General features: G+C 39.1%; 1 protein-coding gene across 8 annotated transcripts in view; it reads right to left on the reverse strand.

The window, feature by feature from the left end:
* Positions 1–20,647, reverse strand: part of lama2 (laminin, alpha 2) — a 206,846-nt gene that overhangs the window by 151,444 nt on the left and 34,755 nt on the right. For all 8 annotated transcript variants that reach the window (XM_044376462.1, XM_044376459.1, XM_044376460.1 and 5 more), the window contains exons 2-3: positions 9,864–10,034; positions 8,348–8,460 (exon numbers count right to left, since the gene is read on the reverse strand). In XM_044376462.1, coding sequence (XP_044232397.1) covers positions 8,348–8,460; positions 9,864–10,034 — 284 coding nt within the window. The remainder of the gene's footprint in view (positions 1–8,347; positions 8,461–9,863; positions 10,035–20,647) is intronic.

Here is a 20,647-nt window from a genome sequence, read left to right on the forward strand (position 1 = left end):
ATATGTAACATTATGCTGCCTTTGATAGTTGATCAATGGTCATCATGTGCAGGCCATTCATTTCCAATATATTTTGCTTTATAGATGGATGTTGGGAATTATTTTTGCCATGAAGGGAGAGAGCAGACTGAGTGTTACAATAATAATACTTAATTTGAAACAAATTTGAATTTGAAAGCACCTTTCAAAACTCAAGGACACTGTACAGTGTAAAAAATAGCTGTAAAAAGTAGAGAAAAAAAGGGACTAAAAACATGTCTGTCAGAGGCTCTATAGGGTTAAGTTTGCTAGAGGGAATATTGAGGCATCTCCTAAGACTAGAGATTCTGCAGATTCCATAGATACTACTTATAGCTCTATGGTAAATATCAGTTTTGGGATGTACTGGGTGTCTGTCATCATTTATGCATTTCACTGTTTGTCAACAGATAAGCATAGACAGTTTTCTTTGGTAACTGAGTCATCTTTGGTAACATTTCCCCTGTATCTCCATATCTGCAGTGTGTAGTATACAGTATAGATGTTGTGTTTGGTCTAGATAAGTGTACCAATACAACTTTCATGTTTGTTCATTCTGTCATTGACCACCACAAAATATGTTGTAAATTAAGTAGTCAAGAGCAGACTCTAGGTCTGAGAAAGTAGTTAAGTAGCTAGTATATATTAAATTTCAGTATTAATGTTAGTATCTGTTTTAACTTTTCAGGTCATCCAGCAACACGAGAGGGCAGGCAGCCAATGCAGCATACAGGACAGCCAAGTAGACTTGAAAGAGCTGGAGGAGTATACCCTGACGATTTAGGTGGCAAAGATACAGGACCAAAACAGGTTGAAATACCCCAGTATCTCCAAGATTACAGTGTAGTATCTTGGAAATTCTTACATGCAGCATGATTTATAAGATTGATTGTTTTGTGAATATGAAAAATGTGTTATGGGAACAACATTTAAAGGTGCTACATGTAAGAATAGCCCTGGTTCATCCTGTCTCATAATACCACTTTGTACCTCAAGAGGCAATAGTTAGTCACTGTAGTGTCCAGTCTGTCCTCAGCCTAACATGAGAAGTGAAGAAGTAGCGTTGCCCTGAGCAACTGGCAGCAATGGATTATGAGACAAGCTAAAAGCAGTTGTTATTTTATTATGTCACTTTGTTAAATTTTAATATTTTTTCAGGCGAGAAAGTAATCGTTTAGATTCCCAATATGTAGTCCAAATAACGCCTGTATGGAACTTTGCCCTGATGTTTTTGGAGATGTGAGGAGCCGCCAGCCAAGTGAGACCAGCCGGTCACCTCAGCTGCTAGCAGCCCAACTGCTGCGATGATCGACCAGTCAACGTCTATCGCCATACTGTTGAGATCATGATCCGATGAACTGATCGGTGCAACTCTTTGGTAATTTACCACTGACTCTAATGTCTCTGTAGCATTTTGATATCTTGATGATGCCATAGCACAGATTAACTGTAAACAGAAGGTTTCTTTATCTTTAACAAGTGTTTCAATTCAATCTACTGTCATCAGGCTGTTGGTTTATTTTATTTATACAACACAAAGTGCAGTCAAATACAAATGTAAAAACAGAGTAAAAAAGTAAAGTAGCAATTAAACTAGTGCCATAGGTTTGAGAAGTTTCAGCTGCCCTGCAGATGTCCATTTTGTCCAGAGCAATTGTCTTAACATTACTATTAAAAATTAAATTTCAAATGAAATGTAATGTTTGCAGTAGTTATACAATGCAGTAAAATTAAATGAAATTTAGGCAGTGGTGTTCCAGGCAGATAGCAGAGACCACCCAAAAAAAATTTGGTGCGTGCTCGACACGTGCACACACCATGACCACAGCTCAGATGGTCTGGGTTTACAGTTACCCCAGACCTTGTCAAGTCCTAGAAACACCCCTGCCTCAGCTCCCACTCTCTCATTATTTAGTCTTTCTGTCCAGAGAGGCTCAACAATAACAAGAGAGGAAATGAGAGTGGTGATGTCACGGGCGATAACCACACACACACACACTCAAGCACACTGTCATTTTCTGAGTGAGATGACTGTGGTCGCAAGGGAAATTCAGTGCACTGGAGGGTAAATAGCTTTCCATAGCACCGATCAGACTCACACATACATGCACACAATACACCAACTGAAGCACGCACATGTTCGCACATACAAGCACAAACATTAATGGCAGCGGCTATACAGTCAATCACTGCAAATCAGGTGTGAGGTCTATCTATAACTTTGATCAATACCAAATTGATTGAGATAATGAACAGAGAATTACTTCATGATAGTAGAATAGTTTTCAGTCTTTTCTGATGAAGTCAGTTGTAAAAGCCTTCTCATGTCCAAATATTCAAAATATACCTTTTTTTAAGACATTTTGACAACTAGTTTAAAATGCTGCAGCATGACTGTTCACTAAATCCAACAGAAAAGTCCACATAACACCGATTGTATCATCTCTACACTGGTTACCTGTATGTAGGGCCGGGTGATATGGACAAATATTACAATATTTTTGACCACATACCTCAATATTGATAGTGCGACAATATTGTAGAGATAATTATTGGTGCTTTCTCAAAATATTCATACAATGAGATTTTTGATAAATAATCATCAGTAATGTGGATATAATGACTTAGTGGTTAAAGGCAAATTATAGAAAAGCTACAACACGTGCTATATAAATAAAGTTATTAAGGGTTCAAGCCCAAAGGACTGTAACCCTATTGTTTTTGTGCTGGTTTATTATTTTTCTTCAGAAATGTTTTTGCGAATTCCTGTGAGATGGTAAATGTGAGAGACATGAGATTTTGCCCATTAATTGGAAGTTGTGTGCAGGTGCTGCCCAAGAGATATGACCCCAATCGGCCTGATGGGCACACTGTAACAACAAACTTTATGTTTTGGCCTATAACTTTTGAGCTGTAAGTCTCACAAACAAAATTCTTTGTTTTTCTGGATTCTGTGGGTCCAGACCAATCTATCTAAACTTAGCACAAAAAGTAAGGAAATTTGTGTTTGGTAGATTATTTCTTTGTTGTAACAATGCTTCTTGGCAATAAATCTTATACTGTTGGAAAGCCTGTTTATTTCCCTTTTAAATGGTGCCACATTTGTAAGGAACATGCATTTGTGGGATGAGCAGCACAGCTGAGTATGTGGGTTGCGCCCATGAAAAATTTGCCAAATCTTCTCTGCCAATGCAAAACAGCTTATTTTGCTGTTGCTATTGACATGGCATGGGCCCTGCTGCAGTGGTCAGTAGGTGTCTGCTCCAAGAATCGGCATGCCACGTTTGACTGATCTGGATAGGGCCTATGCAATAGGGCAACTTCAAGCTGGTGTTCCGCAAAACCAAGTTGCGGCATTATTGGGAAGACAACACCCCAAGAAGACTGTTTCCTCACCCTGTCAGCACTTAGGTACCGTAGGCTGTCTTCTACAGATTTGCAGGACGATATGGCCGACGGCTCTCTGCCCAGACAATCCAGAACAGACTGCACGCAGCCAATCTCCAGTCTCATAGGGCTACCAGGAGGCCTGCCATGACTGCCTTTCATCGTCAGGCCCGTTTGTGCTGGCAACACGTGCACTGGAACCTGAATATGTGGAGGAACGTTATGTTCAGCGATGAGTCCATATTCTGCCTATGGCAGTTGGATCGTAGGGTCAAAGTGTGGAGAAGACGCGAAGAGCGCTATGCTGATTGCTGCACCAATAGAGTAACATCTTTTGGTGGAGGCAGTGTGATGGCGTAGGGCGGCATCTCCCTCACTGGAAAAACGAGGCTTGTCATCATTGGAGGCAATCTCAATGCAGAGAGATGTCGAGATGAGATTCTGCAACCAGTGGCAATCCCATATCTCCACAGTCTGGGACCGAACTCTATCCTTCAAGATGACAACACTCGCCCCCACAGAGTGGGGTTTATCAGAGACTACCTCCAGAATTTGGGAGTGGAGAAGATGGAATGGCCTGCCAGCAGTCCTGACCTCAACCCCATTGAACACTTGTAGGATCAGCTTGGGCGTGCTGTTCGTGCCAGATTGACCAACACAACCACGTTGGCTGACTTGCGACAAAAGCTGGTTGAAGAATGCGATGCCATCCCACAGCAGTGTGTGACCAGGCTGGTGACCAGCATGAGGAGGAGGTGCCAGGCTGTTGTGGCTGTGTATGGTTCTTCCACACGCTACTGAGGCTCCTGTTAGTTAAATGAATAAATTGTTAAATTGCCAATATGTCTTGTTTCTTCAAACTTCAATCATCCAATCCACCAAACACCAAACAAGAGTCCATGGCAGAATAAGCTGTTTGGCATTGGCAGAGAAGATCTGTCAAATTTTTCATGGGCGCAACCCACATAACTCAGTTCTGCTGCTCATCCCATAAATGCATGTTCCTTACAAATGTGGCACCATTTAAAAGGGAAATAAACAGGCTTTCCAACGGTATAAGATTTATTGCCAAGAAGCATTGTTACAACAAAGAAATAATCTATCAAACACAAATTTCCTTGCTTTTTGTTAAATTTATATAAGCTACGTCCATTTGCGCCTAGATAGATTTTCCACCATTTTGAATACTTTGAAAAACACATTTTTGACTGATAATCTAAACTGTTAATACTGACGATTGTCTGTTTTTGTCTTTTACATTTTCATGGGGGAAACAGCAAATATCAATGGACAATATCAGAAGAGCATTTAGTCAAATGAAAATAATTTTATAGTAAGATGGACAGCTTTTCCACTTTAATAAATACACATGCCAAACACAGCCATTATAAGATGATGACTGTTAGAACGGAGTCGGCTCAGTAGGTGGTCATTGAGAAAAAGTACACTGGTATTAAAAAGCTTTTAAGGAACCTGCTCATGACAAATGGAGCAAGATGAGGATTTTCTTTCTCTGTTTTTTCCCTTATCTTGCTGTCAGTGGTTATAATCAATTCTTCATTAATTTCTCTGTGTGTCTGTATGAAAGTTTGACTGTGGATGACAGCAATAATGTATGTGTGTGTGTGTGTGTGTGTACATGTCAGTCTCCTGCTCCAAACACTAACATTATTGTCAGAAGTGAAGGAGAGAATGAGTGAGTGTGTATATGGATATCCAAAGCAGATAGATAGAATAAGTATTCATTGGCCATACAACTGCAAGGACAAGTGTGAAAATGTGTGCGTGTTTGTAAGACCATTTAGGAGTGCAGCCATGCCACAGTGGTGAAAGCTGTGATTGATGGGCATGAGGTCATTAACATGTCAAGATGACTGCTGCTCTACTTCTTGTCCAGAGATATAATTACATTCTCTGTGATGGTTGGCAAAAAACAAATAAAAACAATGAAGTTCACCTCATTTTGCCTTCTAAATTCAATTTATCTTCATTTGAAAAATTAAGTTACCGTATTTTCTCTGATAGTGGCCGGGGCCTTTATTTACCTCAACTGCAGAGGGTACCAGGCCTTTATCGGAAGCAGGCTTATATTAGAGAGCGGCCTTTATTCCTAATTCCCTCTATTTGATAAGTATATTTGCTCATATTTTAGTACGAAGCCTCCCTGTTTTCTGATCTGCTTCCATTTGCTCTGTTAAATTTTTGTTACTGCATTATGCTATTAATAAAATTCATTCCTTCATTTCCCGACTTTTATTGTGAAACATTACACAAACATTTCAATATAACTTGTGTGAAGTATGACTGGTCAAGTACGGGAGGGGAAATATGGCCAGTCTCGGTTAACAACTAAACAAATCTGAGGTAACGTTACACTGGATATAAACATTAATAGCCAGTTAACAGCACAGTCAAATATCAATCAGCTGTCTCTCTAGCTCCAAGCTAACTTTCTTCCTCCCACGTCCAGGGGGCTAGAGAGTGAATGAAGAGATGGAGCTGGTAAGAAAGCAGTGAATCAGATCAATAAAAAAAAATATCTAATTGTTTCACAGGGGTTACTTTCTAGAGCACAAATAAACACACCCACACCACCGTACAACCCTGCAGTGGTGCGCAGCAACACCTGATTTGGTCTGAATACAGCCTCAATCCACCCCGCGCCTGTATTTGGGGCCGGCCTTTATTCATGTCAACCACACTCCTGGCCATTATTGGCTTTTAATTGATTACCAGCCACTATTGGAGAAAATACAGTAAGTTGACAGAGGCTAATCTAAAATATTTGAAAAATTCACTTGTTACCAATCTTAATACATTGGTACTCGAATCTTGAAGATAAAACATTTATTTCATTACAGTTTTTGTGTTTGTTTCCTTTCCTCTAACACACCACACTGACAACAGAAAAGGTTATACAGAAAGAGTAGAATACTGAAGGAAGAGATGTTAAACAGTCTCAATCCTGAGGATTGTGCCTTTTGGGGGCTTAAACCAGATTATATTTTCAGCATACACATGGCCATGACGCTCCACGTGACATAAATTTTTCCAATGATCACAACAGATTGTATACAAGTGCTATACGTAATGAGGAACATAAGTTAACACGTCTGCCCATGAAGACATCAAATGTTGTATTAACGGAATCGCATGTGTGGCCGTTGTGCCCACATATCCAGCCCTTCAGCCAGTTGCCAAAGATTTGAAGTTTCTGTTTTTTGAGAAATTAACCACTTTTCTCATCATGTTCTTCTTCCTCAAAGCAAAGTGGTGAGTCAGTTTTGATTTAATGCTGCATTTTTGTCACGCATGCTGGTTTGTCATTTTAATTGTTTTCTGGATTTGTCAGGGTGACTGAGTTTGAAGATTTTGCTATTTGCTGTTGTTTCATTCTTGACATGGTGGACAGACTGTAAGCTGCAGCAGCAGAGTAAACCATGTCTTTGTTGCATAGCTACATTGAATGCATTTTTAGCTTTTCTCAGTCCGTCTCCATAGTGGGAGAGAGAGAAAGAGAGAAAGCAAGAAAGAGTTTGAATGCTAAAATATTGGCTTCACATCTTGTTTGCTGTCGGGTCTGTGCTGGCATCAAACCACATTTTAGAACTAAAAATAAACATACTTTGCTTTATCTGGTGATGAAATGTTAATATATTCATCTGTGACGACAAACACGTGTGAAATGGGTGTTAGGGACAACTCCACTTATTTTTTAGTTTCATCAACCTTATAGATTTTTTCCATCAATTAAAATGATCATCTCTCTGGACTGTTTCTCTGTGTCCTGTTCATTTCTCTATTTCTTATAATTGTCATGTTTCTTTATTTGTCTGTATGTCTCTTTTTTCCCCCTCACATTTGCTCCATCCTCTCCTACACACCCCGTTTTCTATCTTTCTGCTTTTAGTTTTGAGAGATGCTTCAAGGTATGTCTGCAAAGCATTGAGAAGACATCCACAAGACATAGAAGAGTGACAAAGATATTCACCCAGATTCAATCACAAAACATTTCAACAGCAAGTTATGAGCTGTAGTCCACTGAAACCAAATAAAATGTACTTTAAGTTGACATAAAAACTGTCAAAAAGTCAAAAACACATTCTGCTTGAGTGACATTCATTCATTTTGGATGTCTAAGTTGTTATTACTAATTTGTGTTGCTCAAGCTTTTATTTCATTGATCTAGGTGATTGGCTTTTCAATTATTAATTAATCTGTTTTTAACCTTTAGAGTAATTTTTGACTGGGTTCCCTTAATGATCTGAGGGCCTCTCATGAAGTAGTCTCTCTCTATATAATTATAATCTGGCAGTCTAATCTGTTTAATCACACTTCTAAACTAAATTAGATGTCCTAAATCATCTTATGTAAGTACACAGCCCCTCCATCACCAAGATCCCTGCCAAGCTTTCCAAATCAAAAATGGAAAGCCATTACTTAAAGAGTGACATGACCCATGCTTATGAAATGATTGATGGCAAAGTTGTTTTAACCAATTCCCGCACTGCTGAAATAACAGTAGGTAGCTTATTCCATAGAAAAACAAAGACTAACTCTACTGTTTTCTAATGCTGTTAAATGAAACTGGATGAATGGGATACGGTTTGCCTCTTCACAGAGAATAGAGGCTGTGGTCTGGTTTGATTCACAGCAGTTACGGTGGTTTCCAATGATGACAAGTCACCATTAAAAACCTTCGCAACCAACATAAATCTAAGCTGACCACAGCTGTCATTCTTTGTGAAGACGGATTTTATACTGCCAGCTTGCGAGCCTACAGGGAGCAAATGTTTGATACTCAAAAAAGAGATTTCAGGTGGAGTATTAGTTTAAGGTTGTGGTGACCCTCCAAGGAATAAACATATAAATCAAAATTTTATGCCCATAAGTATAGTAGTAGAAGTTATTTTCTATGTGTGTGTGTGTGTGTGTTTTCTACCTGTTTCAAGTCCAGAGTCACAGTCACATGGTGGTATTCCATCCCATTCTTGATGGAGGGACTTTGCCACCAACGGTTGGTCCCATCTATGGCATATTCTATAGGATGACGCTCTGTATACACACACACACAGAAAAGCATATCAGTCACTTTATTCAATTCAAACTCCAAAATATCTAAAAAACATTTTAGTCTTGAATCTACTCTTTTTTTAAACTTCTGGCATTTCAACCATCCAAGGCCAGATATCAAAGGCACATTTTTCCTACAATGTAAAAAGAAAGAATAATAGATTTCCTTTTCACATTTCAGATAATTTTAATTCACTTCTGAATTTAAAAAAAAAGGTCACCATATTTGCAGAATCTAATCCTGGATGCTGTTATGACTCCACACAATAGCTTTCATGAAACAGCCAGATAATAGACATTATTACTATATAGCAACTGTCACTATGCAGAGCTTTGTATGTATGATGTGTGTGTGTGTGCAGGAGTGTTTACGTGTTAATGTGTGTGTGTGTGTGAGAGTATTTTTAAGAGAAGATGTGATATTTCAGCTTGACCGGCGGCTGTCAATCACCAGGCTACTTACTTGTGACATTTCTGTTAAAAACCATGACAACTGTCGCTTGCAAGATGAAGGAGCTATATCCTTTCCTAAAATTTATTTCTCTCCCTCCCCTCCTCTCCTCTTCACCACACCTTCTCTCTCTCCTCTTTTTTTTACTGTAATTTCCCTCTCAGATCTGAAAAGGACAGACTGCTGGAGTCCCACAAAAATCTGTAATTTAATAAGTCAGTGTGTCTGTCAGAAAGTTACTCAATCAATCAGTTAATTAAGCTTAGTCAGTCAACTAGACAGTCAGCAAGTCAGTCACAGAAAAGTTGTTTAATAGTGAGCAAATTAGTCAAATGAAATACATCTAAATCTCAAATCTTAGTTTTTAAATGACCATGTCAGTAGCAGTGGGTTCTTATTTCATTTTCATGCTTCCCTACTTTTTCATATTCTATTTGCAGCAGTATATCCATCCCCTCTTCTTCTTTTCCTCATCCTCGTCGACTGTTAGATTAACTGCCTGACTTGCTGGCTGAATGAGTGACTGGCTGACTAGCAAACTAGTCAGCAAGGCAAGTAGGAAAAGCTAATGTGACTGACTAGCTGACTGACTGGCTGGTTAATGACTCATTAAATGGTTGATTGACCCACTGATGACTGGTTATTAGTTTAAGAGCGACTGTTTGGCTTCTATGACTGAGTGGTTAACTGAATCATTGATTGACTATTTAATTGACTGTCAGCTTGGCTGCTTGAATCATGACTGAAGGCTAATTTTGTATTGTCATCATGTCATGTTGTGATTGATTCCTCAGTTCATTCGGTAATTATCACTTCAGACAAAATGATTGGTTAACATCTGGCCAATCGGGCTCTAATTAACTTATCTAGCATGATTAATTATTGTAATCACTACAACTATAAGTCATTGTGTATGTGTGAGAGTTTTTCTTACCAAATGTCTTTGGACTCTTTTCGTTGCAGATTCGACACTGTGGGTTCCTTACAGGCTGACCTGGTACATGTTCTACCAACTTACAGAACATCTCTGGACCCAACGAACCACAGGTAGCATTGGCTGTTATATCTGCCATGGACGCCAGGTTCAATACAGCTGGGAACAATCCTGGAAAGAAAACACACAGACTATTACATACAGAATAAGCTACAGGTGTGCAGTATGTGCTGCTGTCTGCTACACATAAATTGTAGTTGTAGTAGCTTTTCTCTATCTGGAGAACAAAAAGAATGTTATGCTATTGACACACAGAGATGAAGTGATGTTTGACAGTAAACAACCATATTTCTAAAAATGCCAGACTGTTTCCTGAAATCCTTTAAATATCACAAATATGTATGTATAAAGATGACATGTGGATACACAGAAATTGCAGCAAATTCATCATAACGTGCGTAGTCAGATTATCACTAATCACAGGTTCTTCAGTCTGTTCAGAGCAGTTCAAATGAGGTCAGGCTGGCTCTTTTCTTCAAAGCAAAAAATATGTTAAATTGCCAAAATGCTACAGTAGAGGTTATTAGGAACATCCAGCATACCTCACTTTGTATACAGGTTTTGTATTCAAAATCATTAAAATTTTACGGTTTGTGTGTGGTGTTGTTCTGAGGTGAGTCAGTCCGTGCTTGTGTTTGTTGTACTGAAGATGTGAGTACTTAGCCTAGAACATGAGGGGGAGGGCAGGTGTTTTATACCATCCTAGTTAGTTAATCTGGATGTATATTTTTGGTACAGTCTAATACAGTTAACATAATTTAACCCTGTTCACTTTATCTTTGGATAAAAGCAGCATACAGAGAACATTTTTGGCCTGCTTTCAACTGTGCAGACTTTGGGCAGTGTGCTACTTTATCAAAGGACTATAAATTTGCATTATGTTGCTCAAGCATTTTTTTCCATTTCCTGTCCATGGATATTTTTCACTGCTGGAGCCACAGAATATAAAGTTGGAGAGAACATACATTAAGGAAAAGATTTTTTTTTTCCAGGATATTATGAGAAGCCATCAATAAACTTTTATTATGCAAAAGTAACTGTGTTTTCCTCCCTAGTGGACCCCTCATGGGTGTGGTATGGTGCTAAACAAAAAACCTCCTAGAGGACATGAAAATAGAGCTACATTTCTCAACCTCAACTCAAAATCTCCATGATAAAAGTAGTCCATTATTATAAACTCCTGGAGCGATGTGACTACAACCTGAACCTCCTTCACTACCACCCTAAGAAGAAAATAATGATAATGCCAACATTTCATAAGCTGGGCGAGTTTTTTGTTGGTGAGCCACAGTGGCTGGACTTGCTATTTGGACTGCATCTAATGCTTATTTTCATTACGAGCCACCTATTTTTTTGATTAATTGATAAATCTTTTGGTCACCAAAATGTCTGAAAATTATGAAAAATGCACTTTTACAATTTCTTAAAGCCCACGTTGATACTAAAATAGCTTTTTTGTCCAAAATATAAAGATATTCAGTTTACTGTCATAGAACATTAAGGAAAACAACAAATATTCACATTAGAAAAGCTGGAACCTGTTAATTTTGGGCATTTTTTCTTAAGAAATTACCTCTATTGATAGACTAGTTGATGGATCAACCAATCATTTCAGCTCTACTTGCTATAGAATATTAATTAAAGTCCCCCACTCAAAAATGTGTTGTTTTTTTTTCTTGTTACTTCATTTGGAGTTTCACTGTGCAGAATGATGTATGTGCTCAGGGGGGAAAGTTTCTCTGTGCTCACTGAAAATCTGAGTTTAAGGCGTGTACCTACGGCATGATTTATGACATCACAACCAGTTTGGAACCAATCACGTGCCAGTATGCGACTTACATAAGTGTGATGTAGAAACTTAAAGCCTCTAGTGCACATACACTGAGGATGGACTTTTCTGAGAAGTAGGAGACACCTTTTGTCCAGAAGTTAAACTTTTGAAATGAAAACTATTTGCATATTCACAGATTATTGTGAATATGGAATTTTTAATGAAGAAGAAGGTGTAAATGTCATTTTAAGGATTTAAACGAGATGACTTAACTTTTTTGTGGAAAAACAATATTAGACAAATTATTATTCAAAGTAGAGTATTTCATATATATCTTAAAACATGTCTGGAGGGGATCTTATTTTCTTCTCATTTCCCAATGGTTTTATGACATAGTGATATACGTACATTATATACTTTAGGTAAAACTTACTTTAGGTAACATAAAAGCTAAAACAAACTGATCATTATTATATGTCTACATGTCATCACCACACAAATACACCACAAGACTGCACACAATCTGTATTTTTTCCAGACTGTAGGCGTAATTCATCTGTGTTGTTCCCATAGTAAAAGAACATTAGTCTTGGAGTGAATGACAAGCTTGTTGAACTTAAAGTACTGGAATGCTCAACATGCACGTGGTTCACATTTCCTGTCTAGCAAACACACACACACAAACATGCACAAACCATGTTATGTCAGATATCCCAATCTTGGTCTGAGATCAACAGATTTTATAATTAAACAACATGTGCACTCACATACAAATATAAACAGATACATATGAATTTACAATAACTGTAAACAGACAAGAAAGACGGATGAGATGGAAGTGGAGAAAGTTGAAAGTGTGTGAAAGTGTGTGAAAGTGTGTGTGTGTGTGTGTGTGCGTGTGTGCGTGTGTGCGTGCGTGCGTGCATGCGTGTGTGTGTGTGTGTGTCCAGATGAGCCCAGCTGTTTGGCCAGATGTTAACACTGATGAACTGTGAAGAACATCTGAGACACCCAAAGTCTCTCTCACCATGTGTAAACATTCTCAGACACATTCTCACAACATATCATATACTGTACACACTCAGTCAAACACACACACTTCTCAATCTCTCAGAAATGAGATCTGATAAACATACACCACTGCGGGAGCCCAGATTTCCATAGTTTTCGTGAAGGAAAATATTATCTTCTAGATAAATGTTGTAACCAAGTTTTCACTGTGTGATGACTCTGTAGAAGTTATACTTGTATTATTGTGTCCTTCACTAATGAATTATAGAGCACATTCTTAATTCTTAAAGACTGCATTAATATTAACCCCAACAGACAGATTAAATTAGTAGTTTGTGTAGACAATATGATAAAATAAAGACCCAGATATTTTTCTCACAGAGTTGGTGGAGAGCGACCAAAGCCCCTCTGTCTGCCCCTCAGTGGTCAAATCACCTGATGTACTTTTAAGTGATTGTTAATTGTGTCCAAGGTCAAGAATGAACTTTGAACTATGGGACCCAGCCTATGTCAAGTCATGATGTTCAATGGAGGTTTGTGTTTATGTGACTGTTGTGTCACCACCTCACTACATAGGGCAGAGGATGTTGTTTGGCACTGGAAAACTTAAAAAAGGATTTCGAGGAAGCAGATCAGAAGGCAGGGGTATGTTTAACAAAAATATTAAAAGACACAAACATGAACCCTGGAAAATTCAACAAAAATAGCTGAAGCAAAAGAATAAACAAAAAAATCTGCATCCTCACAGCAAGCGGCCATCTACTCTCTCCCCTACTCATCACAATTGACCAGTGACTGGCCTTTTACCCTCTCAGCCTCACTGTACCATCTACTCAGCTCACCACAGGGTGAGCTACACTAATACCAAGCTTTCAAAGCGTAGAGAACAACAGTGATGTAGAATTTCTCTGTTACTGCAGACAATTACAATTTTCTATGAGCACACACAGCCATGAGTGCACCAAATTATACAGAATGTAATTCACTACAGAACAGTCTTTTCCTTCCTACCTCAACTTGCCAGCGCATGATGACTCAATGTTTAGTGCAACTAATGATGCACACCTGTTGTGATTCTCACTGATTAAGCGGACGATCTGCCCTACTGTACCATCACACACCAACACTCCAACACATAGAAGGACTGAAGCCCTTCAACAAGAACAACGCTGTGAGAAAACAAACTACTCAACTGAAATCTGTATTCCATTTTCGTGTAATATGACTGATAAATTAACAGATTAACAGAAAAATTTAACACTAGTAATGTTGGAAACCAGAACTTCATGAAAAGGGAGAGAAGCAACCTTTTCACAGTGACATGAGTTAAATTAATCATTTATTCCATCAAAAATGTCACTTCACATCCAACATACGGACAAGACTAGTTATAAAATACCACCATAATCACAATGCATTATTCCAAACTGTATCTTAAAATGTAGTCGTCTAACTGAAACTCTTCATTCAGTCCCACAGCCTGAACACTATAATGATAATAAAACTGCTTTTATACATGTCGTATCAATGTCTTTTCACTTTCATCACTTCATTGTGGCATGTCCTCTTTTTTTCTTTTTTGATGCCTCAAGATTTTAAGTCAGATATTTGGTCGACATCTCAGTGGAGAGCAGGTTTGAGTCTTATCACAGTCACAGCGCTCTTTTGTTCATTTATTCCCAATTTGAACAGTGGCAACAGACAAAAGATAAAGCTCTCAAAGAAAGAAACAGCATGCAGGACCCATTTATACTTACGCCTCTTGGATCTATCCACCCATGCACTTATCATAGGGACAAACAAAAAGTGTGCAACAGTTGTCATGTTGCCAACATAATCAAATTCCGTAACCAGACTTCTGTAGAAGAATTATCTGCGTTGAGGCCTTAATACAAGATCAAAACAGTTGCTTTGATGAACATATTTTTCATGGTCCTTCTTCTCTGCACCACTTATAACTGCTGCCACCTGCTCCTGCCAGGAAATTAAGCCAACATCCTGCTTATTACTGGGATTTGGAAGAGTCTCCAACCAGATACGCAAGTGTGTGGGAGACTGCAATCTTTAATAGTGTAATTTTACCTTGATTTGAGACGGCTAATACCTTAAGCTTCCTAACAGTTCTGTACGTCTAATTTACAGAATCACAAGGGATTCTGAAAGGAAACTCAATTGTATAACCACATATTTTGGTTTGCTTCAGTTTCATCTTTTCCAATCCAGCTGGGAAATGTTGGTGGTGACATTAAACCATTTGTGGTACCCTTACATGCTCACATAACACTATTTCTATTCCTTTACAAATTTAAAGAAACATTTGTCCAATATTTTCATTTATGACATCCTATCAGCCTCAGATGTACTTTGTGTTTAGTGCTAATTTGCATGCTAACATGCTAAACTCAGATTAGGTCAGGTCATTCCCGTAGGCCAATTTTTTTTTTCCCAGGATGGCGAAGTCATGACCCACACTTCTCTGCCTCTGATTGGCTAGTACTCATTGCCTTCGTTGGTTGGGTTGCTTAGGTTCAGGCACGAGGATTCAGATTGGTTAGGGTTAGGGTAAGAATATCAGGGTAAGCCAATCAGAGGCAGAGAAGGGTGGGTCATGACTTCGCCATCCTGGGAAAAATAATATCGCTTCCCGTAGCCCAAGGGCTGCTGGGGCACTTTGATGACATCACCACCCATCTCCAAACATCCCAATCTGCCGCCAGTCTCATGCACTCCACCACCACTTTCCCTGTCCATCTCTTTGTGTCCGTCATCAATTCTGACCTCAGCTTTCCTGCACCTCTTCTTCCATTAACTTCACAATGCATGATGGTATTTGCTAGAGACCGATTTTTACTTTTTATGTGCCTAACCACTGTAACTTTCTCCGTCGAGCAGTTTCGATCAGTGGTTCGAGAGTCCCTGCCGGATTTCTTATCTCCTGTCTGGAGTCGTTTGTGCAGTGTATTTTCCATGTCACCCCTATAATCCTCCTGTAGCAACTAATTTCAAAGGCATTTATTCTCTTTTCAACATATGTGTTGTATGTCCAGGTTTCGTATTCTTACTCAATGAGTGAATAAGTTTTATTTTTGTGGGATGGGAAATGTTCTTTCCACTCCATGTCTTCAAGCTGACCGGTAGCAATGGCCAATCTTATCCTCAATTCCAAGTCTGAGGTGTACTGCCTGGTCAACATAGAGCCGAGGTATACAAAGTGGTCTGCCGATTCCAGCACTTTCCCATCAGCTTTCCCTTCATAATGTTCCTCATCAGTCACCCGAAATGTTACCATCATTTTACTTTTCTCAATGCTTATCTCCATACCATATCTCATTTTGTGCCCAGACATTTGGTAATGTCCGCTAGTTCCTCCTTGGATCCAGCTATGAAGTCTATGTCATCCGCGAATCTGTGATTTTTTATATATTATCCGCCAACTTTGATGGTGTCAGTGAAGTCCTCCAATGCCTCCATCATAATCTTCTCCAGAAAGAATACATGAGAAGGCATGGCAACAGAATACATCCTTTGCGGACTCCCACTGACATTTTTAAATCATTCCAGTGCGTCGCTGCTTGATATCACTGCATTGCTACTCTTGTTACTCTGTTACTCTTGTGTGGTGTTATCTCCCCCACTCTTGATTAATTCAACCGGTATAAAACCCTGCAGCTATGCCCACTTTTAAGTTTCCTCACAGCTTCCTCTACTTCACTTCTCAGTGTCTTGGGTTCATCATCTTCATCCACACTTGGTCCGCCTTAGTCCATGTTGGTTAGTATGACTGTGTCAGTTGCGATGGGGTAGTTGTAAAGTTCCTTTATGTACTCCATCCATCTTTTCTGTTCATCATTCCATTCTCTGTTAGCAGTTTACCACCAGCATCTTCGATTACAGAAGTTTTAGCTGCCTTCTCTCTGGTTATCACGGCTGCATACGCTAATTTCGAGCTGTTATCGAATCTGCACTGAATGTCATCACATTTCACTCGTAAGAAGTCTTCTTTTGCTTTGTTTCTTTTCGCATTTTTTGAGTTTGCATCGCTGTACTTCCGTTCATTCTCCTCGTTCTCATATGTTTTAACTTTTACACCTCTCCTTCTGTCGAAATTTCTCAGAATTTGTGCTGCCATCCACAGTTGTATCAGTTTCTTTTCTTTCCCCAGGACATCTAGTGCTGTTTCCTTCACAGCATTTCTGAATGCATCAGTCTTGTCTTGTGCATCTGTCATTCTCATCAGCAGTGCAAACTTTCCTCTGATTGTAATTTTGAAAGTTTCTAGTACATCATGGTCTTTGAGTCTTCCAATGTACTTCATCCGCGTGGAGAGGGCCCTATTTATGTTCTTCAGTTTCAGTGTCATCATAACAAGAGTGTGATCACTGCTGATGTCAGCTCCCTGACATGACTGTTTTGTTTCCATTTATGCTGCTGGCACATTTTTTTGTCTACAAAGATGTAATCAATCTGATTTTTGATGGTTCCATCAGGTGCTGTCCATGTGACTTCTCTGGAGATTTTGTGGTTGACGTGTGTGTTAGCAATCACAAGGCCATGTAGTTTTGCAAATTCCAGTAGGTGAAGTCCTCTTTTATTAGTTGTTTCAACACCAAATTTCCCTGTAGTGTTCCAGTCGCCTTGGATGATAGTGATGTCTTTCTTTGGTATGTTGGCAATGGTTGTTTCTAATAGGCTGTAGGACAGATTCGTATTATCCTGCTGAATATCAGTTTGCATTCTAACACTAACCTCACATAGTCCTTCCGTACAAGGAACCCAACACCTCCATGATGCTTCTTCTCCTCCCCACTCCACCATAAATAGTGTCCTTCATCCATCACTGTCTCCCTGGTGTTCAGCCATCTCATCTCTGCGATGCCAAGGATGTTCCACCTGTATCTGTCTATCTCATACTCCAGTTTGTTGAGTTTCTTGTGGGCGTGGCATGTTCTCATATTTCATGTTCTAATGGTTACTTCATCTTTTGCAAGTCTCAGTAGTCGGTCTTCCCCAGTAGCATACTTTTCGATCCCACTCTGAGGAAGTTCGATGGGAGGTGCAGCCATTGTTAGCCCAGGCCCCGACCAATCCAGTATAGTTGTGGGTTGTGTCATCATTGCGTTTCAATCAGCTGTTTCCTTGGTGGTGCTGACCTCCTCTCCAAGTATAGATGGCCGTTGGTTCCCAGTGGAAAAGGGGAACACATCCACTCTTTGACAGGTTTTGTTTTTAGTCTTGCTGGGTGTCCACACACCCTCCTCACACAACTCAAGGATTCTAGAGTTGTGTGGGGGAGCCAGTTTAGTCGCCAATGGCCCAACCATGAACAGCTAGTGCTGGATACATGTTACCAATAGCAAGCATGCCCATCTTAGTTTGGTGACGCCCAACCTGTCAAGAGAATATGGTTAGCATCACCTAATTTTTATGGCAAACAGATTTGGTCCAGTTTTCACAAAATGATACTGAAAGCAGGATTAGAAAATGCCTTGTTGATAATTTCAATTAAATTTTGTGTCTAGATTTCTGTGGGTTTTCAGTATTGATGTAAACTGTCATAGCAACACCTACTAAATGTAAAATATATTTCTTAAGAGAAAGTGATCATGTGTATGACTGACTTTGGCCACAGATAACACTTTTTCTCTCTTGCCTTTTATGTTGAACAATAAGGTGAGATAACAAGAAAGAAATGGAGAAGACTGGGTACAGACAGGTTTCAGATTTCAGATTGACTGAATGACAAGGACATAATGACTGTCTGCCTACAGCTCTACGACTGCCACACACACACACACAAGCACATCTACTCAGATCCATCACCTTCCATTCTTTTCTCTCTGCTCTGATAACCATGGTAACCTACCTACCTACCTACCTGGCTGGCTGGCTGGCTGGCTCTCTATGCCCCATCTACGCTCTGTTAACCAGATGTCTCAGAGGATTTACTGTCATACAGGCTCTAAATTATAATACTGTCAAAATGTATTAGTGCACCCCATGAAAGCTGGGTAATGTCATTGCCAAATAATTTGTTTCAAAAGCCTAACACTGATTACACACCAACTTCCCTGGTAAATTGGGTGATTTATTTATATATATATCACCTTGGAATTTGGTTGTAGTTACATGACAAAGCTTACATGTGTTTTCCTAGTGTAAAAGACTGATGTAGCTGAGCGAAATGAAAAGTGGACACCTCTACCTGTTTGGTCATCATATTGACTATACTTATGATTTTATTTCTCATAATGTTGTTGTGTGCCCAACTGTCACTCCCAAAGTAGTGGCTCTATATATAAAAATGATATAACTATTTAAATATATCATGATCTTTGCTATAAAAAATCTATATTTGTTTGCATATCTATGTAAAATGTAGTGGCATCCAATTCAAAACTTCACTGTTTCTCTTGTTCCAGGCACAGATCTTTCCCTCTCCTTCCAGGTTTTTGCAATATTGCATATGATGTCAAAGGCTACCCATGATACCTTGCAAACAACTAAGAGTGCTGTACATAGGCACAGCAGTGGGCTAAATATAAACTTCAGCGTGCTAACATGCTCACAATTTACATACTGATGTTTAGCTACTAATTTTTACAATGATCACCATCTTAGTTTAATGTATTAGCATGCTAACATTTGCTAATTTGCATTAAAGTACAGCTGAGGCTAATGAAAATGTCTTTACTTTTGCAGGTATCTGGGCATAACACAAATTCTGAATTTAAAAACCAGGAATCTTTACAGAGGTCGCATTTTGTGTCCTTGCAGCAAACCCTGAACAAACTGCATTTGCGTCTACATCCAACAGAATAAATGCACCAACATACATACTGTAAGTACATGTTCACAAAAGTGAGAATGTTAAAGCATGCCACTCATCAATGTGGTAACAGGGACAATAAGACAGTGGTATGGAAGCTAAATCTACATTTAAGGAGAAAATGTGAACATATGACCGAATGTCCAAAAGCTTGAGAATGACAGCAAATTCCTTTTATTGTATAAAGGTTTCTTATTACATTATGAATAAAACTTTATTTGCTTTTTCTGTCATGGGAAAAGATGACTCTGCACTGCTTGCCCAGCTGTGTGTGTGTGTGTGTGTGTGTGTGTGTGTGTGTGTGTGTGATGGATGTGTTATTGTTGAGTTTTGAGGCTAGATGTATACTTGATGGAACAAGAAGAAGGTTGAAAAAGACAGGATCATCTCTCTCTGCAACTCTATCTCTCCCTCCATCTTGAGTAGTTGAGGGGAGAGAAAGAGAGAGAGAGAGAGAGAAGTAAAAGAAAAAGATAGAAAGATTGATGGAGAGGGATGAGATGGATGGAGGGATTCCCAGAGAAAGATAGAGTGTTGTTTAAAAGGGTCAGGGCCAGGAGGAGAATGAGGGATGAGACTGCAATAATCCTGTACACACACACACACACGGAGTCTTTACATAAAGATATTTACATACGAAGTTGTGTGTGTGCATAAAAACAGTGAGACACACATCACTGCGCACACAAATATGTTATGTGCAATTAATAGATCATGCAGACACACAGACGAGCACAAATGAATATGTACAATATGCATATATAGCCCTCACTCTAATGAATTTCCAGTCATATTTGACAGACTCAATCTTACAGCACAACAATATAAACACTAATCAGTGCTGGACTCGTCCCCAGCTTTGTGAGAATCACTTCTGGAAAACGAATCTGCTTTGTTTGCTCAGATGTGCTCTAAACACCTGAAATATGATTTCTATTCTAGCCCTGAGTTTCGCAAACAAGGCAATCCAGGAAATGGGATTTTAACAAGTTAACAAGGACAGAAGAATTCGACACATGTCTGAAGTTGTGACAAATTTCCTCAAAATGTCTTCAGGTAAAAGCGACAGGGACTGTGTTTACTCCCACAATCTCCAGAATATGACTTTATTATCTT

The sequence above is a fragment of the Thunnus albacares genome, chromosome 16 (assembly GCF_914725855.1).
Source record: "Thunnus albacares chromosome 16, fThuAlb1.1, whole genome shotgun sequence".
NCBI lineage: Eukaryota > Metazoa > Chordata > Actinopteri > Scombriformes > Scombridae > Thunnus > Thunnus albacares.